Source organism: Xiphias gladius, chromosome 5, assembly GCF_016859285.1.
Source record: "Xiphias gladius isolate SHS-SW01 ecotype Sanya breed wild chromosome 5, ASM1685928v1, whole genome shotgun sequence".
Lineage (NCBI taxonomy): Eukaryota > Metazoa > Chordata > Actinopteri > Istiophoriformes > Xiphiidae > Xiphias > Xiphias gladius.
The window spans coordinates 19,184,105-19,197,366 of NC_053404.1; the positions used below are offsets into that span (position 1 = coordinate 19,184,105).

General features: G+C 44.5%; 1 protein-coding gene across 4 annotated transcripts in view; it reads left to right on the plus strand.

The window, feature by feature from the left end:
• LOC120789608 (dipeptidyl aminopeptidase-like protein 6) overlaps window positions 1–13,262 on the plus strand; it is a 186,594-nt gene that overhangs the window by 158,706 nt on the left and 14,626 nt on the right. For all 4 annotated transcript variants that reach the window (XM_040126395.1, XM_040126397.1, XM_040126394.1 and 1 more), the window contains 3 exons: window positions 1,202–1,254; window positions 2,670–2,751; window positions 7,105–7,225. In XM_040126395.1, the coding sequence (XP_039982329.1) occupies window positions 1,202–1,254; window positions 2,670–2,751; window positions 7,105–7,225 (256 nt within the window). The remainder of the gene's footprint in view (window positions 1–1,201; window positions 1,255–2,669; window positions 2,752–7,104; window positions 7,226–13,262) is intronic.

The window sequence follows — 13,262 nt, forward strand, 5'->3', positions numbered from 1 at the left end:
GAGACGAAATCGACGGCGGGAACGGGAAGTATTGGCCCGGAATTTGTCATTTCAGTGCAGTTCCACATAAAAGTGTCCCATTACTACATTAGCTCTGCCAGAACCCTGATATGCATCAAAGCATTTCAGCTCCTAATATAGGCCGATCAAATATATTGAATCATGGGGTGCATTGGTAGCTCACCTGCTGCATGTCGTCCCCTCTCTCTCGCCCGCCTTTCCTGCCTCTACACTGCCGCTACTCATAAGGGCTGGAATGCCCCCAAAAATAATAATAATAATAATAATCATTTTTAAAAAATGAACCGTTTTGCTGGCTGACGTCTGTGTGTTTACTCCATTCTGCTCCACCGCCGAGGCACTGAGCAGACTCTTTGCCTGTTATTGGTGTGTGAAGGATGCCGGCAGAGACATAACCTTGTGTTAATGCTTAAGCCGAAGCGAAAATACTATGACACACTAGAGATGTCTAGTGTGCTCTACTGCATATGTTTGCATATATTAGCCCATCCACACCTCCATCACCTTGATAGATGACAGTCGTTCCTCCTGTTAGGCACACTGAAGAAGCACGCGGTCACATAAATGCCTTCGCGCACAGCTCAACCTCCATAACATGCAGGATGGATCCCGACCGTTCATAATAAATATAGTGTTTGCATACTAACGCACATACAAACCATCCAGCTCTGAATGTGAATGTGTCTGTGTCGGGCAGCGACGCAGTACGTTCCCGCACTGTTTGCAACAGCTGCCTCCGTAGCGTCCGCAAAAACCAAACCGTCTGTAACACACACACACACACACACATGGAGTTACAGTGGAGAGACATCTGTCAAGAACCGCCTGGATTATTTAAAATGATATTGAGGTGCTGGGGATCTTTGGAGGTTTTCAGTGTACGCTCTTTGAAAGACGTCTTGCCCGGATCACATCACAGGAACGCATCCTGGTTCTATGTTAGCCGGTGAAATCCATAGCAGCTTCCACTTGGATGGGAAATCTGCCGAGTTTTAGACTAATTAAAGAGTAACTTAACAATGTTCCCTCATCCCGCTCTGGTTAAAAGAATTCAGGTCTGTTTCAACTAACTATGGTTGGATTTTATGACAGTGCTCGATACTTTAAATGGTTTAAGTGTCACTTTTTTTCCATGCGAAGTGCTCTGATGTGATTTCCCCTTACTTCTACCCGCTTCCAGGTGTACCAGTATTCCTACACAGCCTTCTACATCATCTGCAGCCTGGAGACTCCGTGAGTAGGCGACAGGGCTGCTCTGTTCCATCTACCCTCTGCCTCATTATCTCACCCCCGTGACACCTCGCCCGACCTTCCTGCCCGTGACTCTATAAGAGACCCGTTTCCCACCTGTCCCCACGCCCGCCTCCCCTCAAACCCTCCACCGATGCTGTTCGGTGAAATCAAAGGGCTCTCGAGTCATCAATGACCTCTAACGGCAGCTAGAGTTCCCACAACTCTCACAGATCTTACATCCTCGTGCACATCCTTACACTTAGATAGACTTATACCAGGAAGCTTTCGGACACATATTCACAATTAAATGCGAAGCATCTAACTGGCATTTGTCGACAGGGTAAATCTTTCGCTGAAAAACTCATTAAGATGTGCCACAATGCGCCGCGAAATGCTAATAATGATACTGTTGTGTCATTTGACTTTGAAACAAGCCGTTAGTGAAGCATGACAGGTTTGGCACTCAGTTGCAATTTACCCTCGTCCTTTTTTTTTTTATTTGTATAGCACTTTTCTTAACAGTGTCACAAAGCGCTTTTGCAGACAAAAGGTCAAAAGCTACTAATAAAGGCAAATGCAAACAAAAAGGATGAGATCGGGAAGACAAACAATGAGAACATCAAACACAGGAGATTAAAAAGTTGAAAGAATATGAGAATATATAGTTGCAAGGATGGAAGGGTAACCCACAAGAAACATATTAAGTATATGCATATGAGCTTTCTCATAAAAGAATGTTTTATGAAGGGATGTGAAAGACATTACAGATGTATCCTGTCTAATCTCAGTCTACATAATAATGTCATTATGACATGACATAATTTTCTCACTCCCGTCAAACCACACTCTGTTTAATTAAAAGAAAGCAAAACACCCATTTTCGAAATAAAAGAGTTCAAAAAGCTGGAGAGATTAGCATCTGCTGAAGTAACCATTGAAGAACTGATCTTGATCAGAGGCCAGGACACATACTGTACGATGGTCACTTTGTGCTTCGAGTAGACAACTCACTTATTTCCCTTTTTTTTTTTTAAATCGCTGCCCTACCGGATCAATGGTATGGCGGCATTGTCAGCAGTTCCCGTGCTCAAATCTACTTGTGTGCTGCCACCCTGTGGCAATGTGCCAAGAGAGCCAGCCCAGCTGATGACCTCATTCATCCCCGGCTCCAGACAAAGACATAGAGGCAGTGGCACCTCTAATTCTGCAGCCTGCACTGCGCAGCACTTTCCCCAATAAGGAGGGGTGACACTGTTACAGAGCGTCGGTATTTATGGATACACTTAAACCATTGTTCTCAGACGGGCTACACTTGTTCTTTTGTTGCTGCAGTGCCGGAGGCGGACAGTCACTGTGCTTATTTGTCTGCTATCTGATAGCACTGTTCCCCCCCCCCCCCGTCTGTGCATCTCCAGGGAGACGTGGAACCTGAACCCCCCCGAGGTGCGAAATGCTCAGCTGCAGTACGCGGGCTGGGGACCCCAGGGTCAGCAACTGGTAAGAACTGCAATTCCCACAAATTCACTGTCTCATCTCCTTATGCCGAACAATAATGTGTCACGTCCAATTAAAAAAAAAAAAAAAAGAAATAAAAAAAAAAGTATTGTCCATCGCAAAGAAATGTCTTTGAGGTGAAACATAAATTTAAAAAACAACTCACAATACACACGGACAGACCAAATAAAAACATTCCAGATTAAAAAATTCAGTCAATACGGCTGAGGTAGAACTAGCTAAATGTCCTTCAGTGCCCGTTAACGTTACTACCTGATGGAATTAATTAATTTTGAAGGTGTTTATCTTGGCCGGGAGACCTTAATATTGACCACCTTTAGAGAGGAGTTGGAATGAATGATGAAGGGGCTATGAAGCATCCAAAGCATGTCTTTTTTTTCTTTTTTTCTTTTTAACCTGTATCAGCCTATTTTTTTTTTTTTTTGCCACTTGGGGGCAGCGCAACAAGCTGTATCCGCAACACTGACCCATCACTCTACGCAGCTGATATGGCAAACATGTTTTCAAACGTTGGCCGTTCTCAAGCAGACGTGGAACAGCGTTAGCGTTCATTTTCCTTCGTGTTTGTCTCCGTGTGATGAATTTTAAGTCCATTATTCACTCTCTGCTTTTGCTAAACTTGCGAGTCAGTCATTTGGTGCCGGGCAGGTAGCGTGCAGGGGGATTTTTAGAGCGTTTCAACTGAAAGCAGCTGGAAATGTAATTGATGAGGGGAGTGAGAGGGAACGAAAACAGCAAGGTTGCTGGCCGTAAAATCAAAACAACAAACTGAAAGATTGGAAACTGCTCCATAGAGCTTAGGGGAACTACAAATTTGATCAAAATTCTCTGTTGGTTTGTCACCTTTCATGTACAAATAGTAATTTGATCCATCATTAATATAAACATATTGATTAGAGAAGCTTTAAGGTTACTTGGTGTTTCCAATTATGTGCAGATGCCAATGTTGGTCTTTATACAGATTTCAAATTCTTTGAGGGTTGTAGCCCATGAAGGTGGGTCCTTTAGAGGACTCCGGGGCCAGACCGAAGCTACTCCTCCTTCCCCGAATGAGACCGTCGAGCCTTACAGAGAACACAACTAATGGTGCATTCAGGTACTCTTTGTCAAATCACAAAGTCAGATAGTTCAGGAAATAAATGTTACCAGAAAATAATCAGACAAAATAGAAAACTGGCACACACCCACTGATTCACAACATTTCCAGGCTGCTAACAAGAACAAAATCTGTGAGATGTATGCCTGATTTCCATTATTTACTTCCTCCAATGGTGATTTCATAGGTCCATTACAATGCTCCATTACATTTACCAATTGAACATTGCACAATGGATTATTGGATAATGGGAGTGTTGCAAAGGAAACACCAAGTTTTGTCCTCCACATTCAGGCAAAACAAGGCTTCTAAGCTGCTTTTGGGGGAGTCTCCAAACCCTCAGTTCACCTTTATCTCTCAGAAACAGCATTTTATTCCAGTCATTGGGTATGGAATAAGTTTGAGTTCTTAAAACAGTGCATGCAAAGTCTTTTGTCCCTCGGGGGATAAATCATCCCTATGATCCACTGAGATTTCCCTGTAAACAAATTTCAAATTAAACACTGTTTGAATCACAAGAAGCAATGGTCCTTTGCATTTTTTTCCAAGATGAGTCATCCTCCCCCTCCATCATCACACAGTCAAACTTGTCAGAGCATTAATGAGCTTCAGTCTGTTGGTTTGCAGGGCAGACGGGCTGTAAGTGATTACATCCTGCAGCACAATGCTATTAATTACCTGTTATCTCATCAGCGGAATAATTAACACAGACGCTAGATTAATATAGCCTCAAGTTTCCCACTGTTAGTCATGAAGTGGTTTTACTTTGGCGAGTTCTGTTAGCGTGAAACCGAGCAGCAGCTGTTTTCCCTGAAGGTTCAGATGTCCCCTGTCCAATAGGTGGAGGATGAAGTGATGTCCATCGGCTGTAACAAGCTAGCACAGTCTGCAAGCCAAAGCGTGTATCGTCATATTTGGTCACTTAAATTAAATACTTAATTCACCTGATTAAATCTTCTAAAGCCCCTACGTGCCCATATTCACATTCACAAACACAGCTGTCCAGCTATTTTCACAGAGGCCTGTGTCTCAACAAAAGGTGCTTCTTACTTTTTTTGCGGAAAGTAAATCCCCCAGTGAATAGAGGAGTGTCTTTTTTTTCCCTTCAACACGTGGCTGACACACATTCACACATTCAAAGTTTGGACACTCAGCCCCAGGAGGCCTAAACCCTTGAATTACATTAGAGAGAATTTGTGTGTGTGAGAAAGAGGGACCGAGAGAGAAAGAGACAAACTGTAACACCGACCGCGTCCAAGTCACTCACTCACCACAGTGTCTGCTCTTTGGTTCAGAACTGTGGAAAAATTCGCTTTGTAGCATCATTTGAGGCTGAAGTTGGCCAATTACTGAGAAAAATTAGACTTGTAATTAGTGTTAAAAGAGTACTCCAGCAATTTAGTATTGCCCTTCCATAAAGTCACCCTTTAAGCTAAATGCCAGTATCAGCATGCTAACAAGCTCACAATGACAGTATTAGCATGCTGAGGTATAATTTTAAACCTGGTTGACTGTCCTAGTTTAGCGTCGTTAGCATGCTAACTTTAGCTAAATAGTGCCATTTAAACACAAAGTACAGCTGAGCGATGGCTAAAAATTGGGTTATTTTACCCGGGTTATTTTAGGGATTGTTTTTTCAGACTTGACAAAGCTCCCACTGGAATCACAGAAGACATTATACAACCGTTGTCACAGGCAAAATACTACTCCTCAAGACTGACATGTAATATTGGTGGAGTGCCCCTTCACCACCAATTGAGAATACACGAATATAACCCTGCATTTGGGGGAACAGACCCTTGCATTTTGGGGTTGTTTTCTCTAGTTTGTTGAGATTACATTGTCATTCCTAGCAAAGCCTATAACTATGATAATTCTCTCTTGATGCTTGTTTCATTTGCAATGGTGTTGGTTTTATTGACCGAAACGAACCAAAACGAAAGTAGCTAAACCTCCAGAGTGTGTATGATCTACTCCCAATATTCTGGCTGAGAATAAATGTGGATCCCAGATCACTGGCAGAGTTCTACCTCCCTTCAGAGAGAACTGGGTCAGGTCTTCTATTAGCTTCTATACACGGGCTCCATCTGCACGGAAGTGACAACAAACCACATGGGCCCGGAGCCTGTGTCTCCTCAGGAGAAACTCATTGTGACAGATTCGGTATTACCTTTACAGGGATGCAAGGTTTGGTGGAGAAACTTTAAGCGGGCTGGTTTTTCACTGTGTGTACTAAATGTAACATTCTTGTGATACTGTAAAATGAAAGATTACAAAAGGCTAAATTACTTTGATTTCATATGGTAGAGCTTCATATGGTTCATTTGCAGTGTTTGACCCTATTCACACTGAACAATGAAGTAAAAAAAAATCAACATGAAGCAATCATAGACAGCTCCAGTATTAGGTTTCCTGCTGTACATGGTCACATCATTTAGACTTCACTAGAGTTCGAAAGACCTCGAGGCCAAGAGATTACATAATCCTCGAGACACTGAGCGAGCCCGTTTCCGTAATAGCCTGAGATTGATTTCAGCATGGCTTAAGGCCGTAACATTTTAAAATTCCAGCCCCAAGTCTCGCCCCGCCCTAGCATGCTCACCATTGGTGCTGATGATCTATTATTCTACGTAATGAATGAGTTGACCTTCAGTTATCTCGGAGGCCCTGCGTCAAAGGGGAGAGGCGAGCGTCAAAGTCAAAATCTGGTCCCAAGGTTTGCTTCTTATCAGAAATTGAAAAGACTTCTAATTTCCCCTTTGTATTTTTGTGAAAAACTTTGGTTTCCCCCACAATCAGAAGGTGCTATTGCAAATGTGTGCACCGATCTCTTGTGGGTACCAGGTGAAGAAACGCCATGCTAATGTGTGTTTTAGCCCCAAGGTCAAACTCGCCTGTGATAGCAACGACTTGTGCCTCCCTCAGATCCCCCACTCGGGATGCTAAGTGTCAGTATGAATACCAAACTGTCCTAAGGGTTCACCTTGTTCATGCCGATAATACCAATTCAACAGCTTATTCATTGTTGGGAATTCCCTGTAGGACGACTGGCAGTCAGGGTCAGCTACAGATCAACGTCCTTAGAGCTGGAAGGGAATCGGTGTCTTGCACGAGCAGGGCAGGAGCTGCTGGCAAACTAGCTCTTATCCTGGATTTCCAAGCTTAAAGATAGTGGATCTCATATCTTGCAAATTACAGTCAGGATTAAAGAGTATCCCCTTTCTCTCTGGCTCTTGTAGATCTTCATTTTTGAGAACAACATCTACTATCGCTCTACAGTGGAGAGCCGCTCCATCCGTCTGGTGTCCACCGGCAAGGAGGGCGTCATCTTCAACGGGCTCAGTGATTGGCTCTATGAAGGTAGGGCAGAAAAAAAGGCTTTGCAGTTAAAGTGATCAAGGGCCAGTTCATCGAAATCACAGACAAACTCGCTTGTCTCACCTGCCAGTAGTGGTATCAAGCCACGCACACAGATTTTGGTTTTATGTGCCAAGGTTTTGAGTTATCTGCCTCTGAAACTGCTCTTGCGGCATTGGAGGTGATTGGAATTTTGTATGTACAGCTCAAAGCAGTGAAAATTTAAATTGGGAAAAAGAAAATAGCAATGTGTCGTTGCAGAAACACGCTCTCTTTGGAAAATCCACAGCCCAGACAGTGGTTTCAGACCGAATGCACAGGAGTGAAAAGTTTTGTGCTTAACGAAGAGCAGCGCAAAGCTGTTAACTAGGATGCTTCAGACTGAATCTGAATGCAAATAATAACAATATTCATTTTCCGACCTCATATCCATATCCTCTCTGATGTTTTCCAGCAACTTTGAGATATTTTACTCAAGTCCCTGGTATCAGAGAGTAGAGTTAAATAACAATAGGAATTCAGAGACCCACAGAATTAACTTTCCACCATTCTTCTCCGGGGTAAAATATTAGCTCCTGCTACTTCCGCCTCCCAGAAACACCAGAATCCCACCGTGTGCGTGTCGTGGAGGTCAGTGTATTTGGGTTCAAAGTTTCAGTCTCATTGAACCTCGGATGCACAGTCTGGCAGAAAAACAGCATAGCGCTGGCTGCCATGGGTCGCATACCCTTCCAAGAGAGCGCAGCTGCTCTCTCCGTTGGAAATAGCGGCCCTGCTCTGCACAATGTTGAACAGGCAGTTTTGGTATAAAAACCAGGTAAACCTCACTGTAAACAGTTTTTACTGAGGCTGTTTCTTTTGCGGAAAGTAGCTTCAACTGGCTCCTGATTACGTAGGAGATTGTTTTCTCAAAGGTTGTTTTGCTTTTGTATTAAAATCCAAATCAAATATCAGTTGCTGTTTGAAAGGTCGGGAATTAACTTTGAACCTCATATTTCAGTTCTTTTGAAAGCACACCTTCACACCTTGCGCACACTAAAATGACGGCGACCGGTACAGACGATGTCTCCTCCCTCTATCTCCTTACTCTGGTCTGAATACTGCGCACGAACACGTGTATTTGGGACTAATGACATGAGAGCGACAGACTCCCCAGCGTCTGCAGCCACATTAGTATTGCTGGCGTATAGCCCTTGATTTCCTGCAGGTAAATTAAAAGTAGAAAGTCTGTCAATTTGCTTCTGCTTTACACAGCCCCGAAAATGAATGAATGTTCTACATCGATTGATTTGCATTAATGCGGCGGCGGCGGCGCGTGCCGTATACACTCGGATACAGATGTCACGGTGCTCGCCGAGCGTCAACGCCACTGATCAAAGCTCACCTGTGTGCCTCGCAGTAAAAAAAATGGGACGGGTACTGTGTTAGCATTCGGCTAATGAATTAATATCCGCTGCGCCGTGTGCGCGCTCTGCTCCAGTGGAACAGTGTTTTAATAACAGAGCAAGAGGGAGACGGGGAGCGGCAGACAAGTAGTTAAAGAGATAAGACAAATAGAGGCAGACTATGATAGAGAACGAGCTGCTAATGCGAACGGCCGCTACCTAGGAGGCCTCTCAGGATTTAGATGCCGTGACACAGAGGTTATCTGAGGCTCACCGGGACAAGAGCTGTGTGGCTGTTCCCTCCGCAGGACTCCTCCTGCTTTTATTTAATGGTTTCAACCCACGTCTCCTCTCATCTCTGCATTAGCCAGGCTGACATTTGAAACCACATCCATCCTTCAATTGCAGTACCCCCTTCTCAGCCAATTTAAACATTCATCACCGCGATATTGCGTTGTCTGACCCCTTGACTCATATTTATGGGCTGCTGTAGGCCTGGTAATTTACACTCATCATTTATCGACAGGGTAAATCCTTCACTGAGCGATAAAAACGCAGAACCAACATCATAATATTAAGATAAAAATGAATAATAGAACAACAGAATTGTAATGTGTTTATTCCTGCATGTAGGCTGCATTGAGTAGGTAGTGTGATGTGATAGTCCTCCTTTATTGTGATAAGAGAAAATATTATTTTATTTTCTTGAGATGAATTTACGTCGCAGTGTTTGGTGCTAATGTTCACTGTGTGTGAGAGCCTGATATAAGGTAATAACAATGATGTTAATCTAAGTTAGCGAGCATTATTTTAAGTTGTGATTGAAAACAGTATCTAGGCATAACGGGCTTAAAGTAACCCTGGTTGCTCTGGTTTTCTGTAGTCGTTTACCAGCGAGCTACGTATATTCACACTCGGTTGCCAACCGAGCTAAAGCTAATGCAGTCCAACACTAAGCCCTACTGCACCTTCCTGAAGGTCACAACGTTCGGATCATGCCCCTGCCGCACAAACCCCGGTCAATCAGCAATGCCTTTCCCGGGCATTTTGGTGTGACGGAACGTGACCGGCCTACGCGCAGCCCTGATCTCAGCCGCGTCCGACAACCTTTGGGATGAAATCCCTGCGGCCAGAGCGGAAACCGGAAGAGCTGAGGAGGAGGTCATACTGTAGCAGCAAGTTCGTGCCCGGGATTCTGCAATGATGTACGATACTACTGTTACTAAACACACTGTTGCTAAAAGGCATTTCGACTAGCAGCTGATGATGTCTTCATTTATTTTTAATTAGTTTTATTTCCTCACTTTTGCTAATACACTAAAAGTCCTTTTTATCTCTATTAATGAAAAATCTTTTTTTTTTTTTAAATGTACCTATAAGCCTGTAAATAGACAGCGTTGACCCCAGTGGTGATGCTAGCATCTGCGGGGGGGGGCCCCTTAGAAGCTGCGCCAGGTTGTGTAATATTAACATTCATCAGTGTAACTTCACGGCAGTAGATTTTCCATGTTAATGACTCAGACTCTGCTCTGGCCAAGGTCAAGCTGGGGCTCAGACTGCCGCCGAGGAGAAATGAGGTCTTAAGCTCTGCCCGTCGCTGCGCCGCAGATTTGATACGGAGGGGTGAAAGGTTGGCAAATAATCTCCCAGGCTCGAATATCCTCTGGCTTGCATTGCTGTCTTAATCTGTGTGAGATTGTGTGCGTGTGATGCACGTGCAGGAGGGACAGCAGGGAGAGACGGGAGGAAATAAAAAATTAAAAGCTAAATTAAAAAAGAGGAGACGCAGCCAAGAGCCCTGTCGGCTGTGTGTAATAGTCCAAAACGCCTCAGGAGAGTCTCGAGTGCTCTGTCTTCTGTCAGCTGTCTGATTATTGAGGCTGTACTGATACTGACACGTCCCGCTGTGTGACGCAGCCTGAGGAAACAGCTGTTTATTGGGCTCTGGTGCGCCGAGATAAAAACCCGGCGCGGCTTTGATTTGAGTCATGTTTGCCCCATAGATGTTTCGCTAGATGACTGCTTCATACGGTGGGTTTCTGTTTATCACTCTGTTTGTGTCAGAGCCCGCAGGGCACAGAGTAACCACATAATCAACACTTGTACGTGGGAGAAGGAAAGACAAATAAAGGGAATAAAAATGTTGGTTTTAGTTCGGCGTGAACACAAGCAGAAACTGTTGGGACACTGCGTCCTCGCTGGATTGCTCGTAGATTATCACTTAAAAAATCAGGTTTTGGAAAGTCGGTAACCGTCAATCTTCTCAGCACAAACCATTTTTGAAGATTTTGGTATCTATTTCTTTGATGCTGTCATTGTAGGTCTGGAGTTTCTGGGAAACAGTCATCCTCTTACTCTTACTATAACAATTTTAGGACTAATTTATCAAAACTGCATGTGCATTGACAGTTAAATTAACATCATATATAACATCATCAGGGCTTCTACTCTTGATTACCTTCAGAAATCATGGGGCCAAAACGCTTGTATAAAGGAAATATAAGATATCGTTTTTTGCAAATGTTTAATTTCCCTCCAAAGCAACAGAAGACATTGTACAACCGTTTTCCAAGGCTGAGTAGGACTCCTTGTGACGAGTAAACTGAACTTCATGTGTAAAATCATTGGAGTGCCCCTTTGAGTTACACCTGCTTAGCCACAGAGATGGAGACTGAGGAAATAAAATGTTAAAAAATGTTCTACTTTCCGGAAAATTTGTCTCTGGTACTGTTGCGGGACAAATGCACACACGGTGGCTTAGTCCTCCCATAAAGTTTTCCGTTTTCTTACTATAGACCTGCAAAAGCAACTCATTGCCCGTAGCGTTTTCTCCCCGGCGTCTTCTAGCAATGTTCTGTCTGGACTGGACCACAAACTGTGAATGAGGCGTTGTAGACGCTTAGTAAAACCTCACCTCGCTCTGTCGTGTGCTTTTCTGTCCTTGCTCGGTTGTCACTGCGCTGTATTTATAGTAGCAGCTGCTTCACTGGCGCTGGGCAAAGCCAGAATGCCTGTCGGTGAGCCAGGCGGAGGGTGTGTCCCTGCCGCCAGACCTCACAGTTTATAGGATTTGGCCGCGCCGTGCGTGTTTATTTAGATTTGGACGTGTTCTGTACGTGCTTCTCGAACGACTGGGCAGGAGAGATGCTTCTGTCGCTGCTGATTGGCGAGGTGGACCACAGGCCATAGATATTAAAGGAGCGCCACACGCAAAAAACCCAGAAGTTTTGGCCCAACGTCTGCATCAAGACGCTATAAATTTGGGCAAAAGCTGCATTTCTTCCTGCACTACACTGCCGTTCCACTCCATGGATATTGTATGTGACACTGCTGCCCTCTGTTGGAAACATGAGCTCAAATTTTTCTAAAGAAAACAGTCAGGTTTTGTCAATACAGATTCCACCATAAATACCACCATTTGACTAATATCAACATACACTGACTCATTAGCATATTTTTAGTGACTAATTAGGGCCTATAATAGCATATTTTTTGCATTCCCACTAATAATCCGCTAAATGGCACCCTGGAGGTTTGATATTATTTTCTGTTTTTCTCATTAGCTCCGTCCGCCTGAATCTGTGGCCTTGCACTCGCTATCTCTCACTGGCCACTTGAGTTACGGTATCTCATGCATTAGTGATATCCTCTACTCAGTGAATAATGTAGCATGCACAGCGGGATGGAAAACGCGGAGGGAGAGGGGGGCTGAGCCTGCGACAGCTCCTCGTGGTGATCCTTCCCAATGAGGCGGCTGCGAAGAGAAAGGGAGACGATGTCATTACTTAAGAGAAAGAAAATGAGAGTTGGCTCATAAAAAAGTGGGCCACTCACGCTCCCTTCTCTCGCTATTGCTTTCTGTCTCTCTGGTCTCTTCGCCTTCTTTTGTTACCATGCGCACATCAGGACACTTCCAGGAACTTAACTACTTTCTCCTCAACCAGCCAAGGTGACTGGGCGTCCCCAGCCGAGTGGATCCGACAGCTCGGCGGTTCCGCTCCACATGGAAAGCTTTTTAAGCTGCTGCTGTTGGAGTTAACAGGCAGCGCTGGAAGTAGCCATGCGGGAAATGGTTTCTATTTTTTTTTAATCCCCCCACCCGCCCACCACCATCGTTGCCAATGCTGTGCTGTGCTCCTCGGCCCATCATCAGAAGGCGAGATCCAATCACTCCCCCGCTGAGCTCTGCCAGCAGGGTGCAGATGGACACATCAGGCAGGCCAGGAGAGCAAAGGCCAACCCGACTAAACGCCGCCATTAGCCCCATTTCTTCTAATGTCACTAACACAGAGATGCCTGGGGGTGGTCATAATTAGTTCAACGGTGTCCAGCAGTGGAAGGATACCACAAACTTTTGCGGAACAAACGCACACAAGCGTCTGTACTGCGGGCGATCGTGGAATGATGCTGCATATCAAGTAATTCCATCGGGCATGCACGCACAGTTAATGAAAATGCTAATTGGTAGCTGGTGTGTGTTAATTCCCCAAAGCCAGGTCCCAGTTCCCGCAAATAAACAGCATTAATAAAATTTTAATTGCAAAAGTTGACATGAAAGTAGCTCGTGGCAGGCTATAACAATAAGTCCGACTGTTTTGTTGCCGCGTGCGTCATCGCCGCAGACTTAATGAAGTAGAAGTGTCACAAGCATAGTT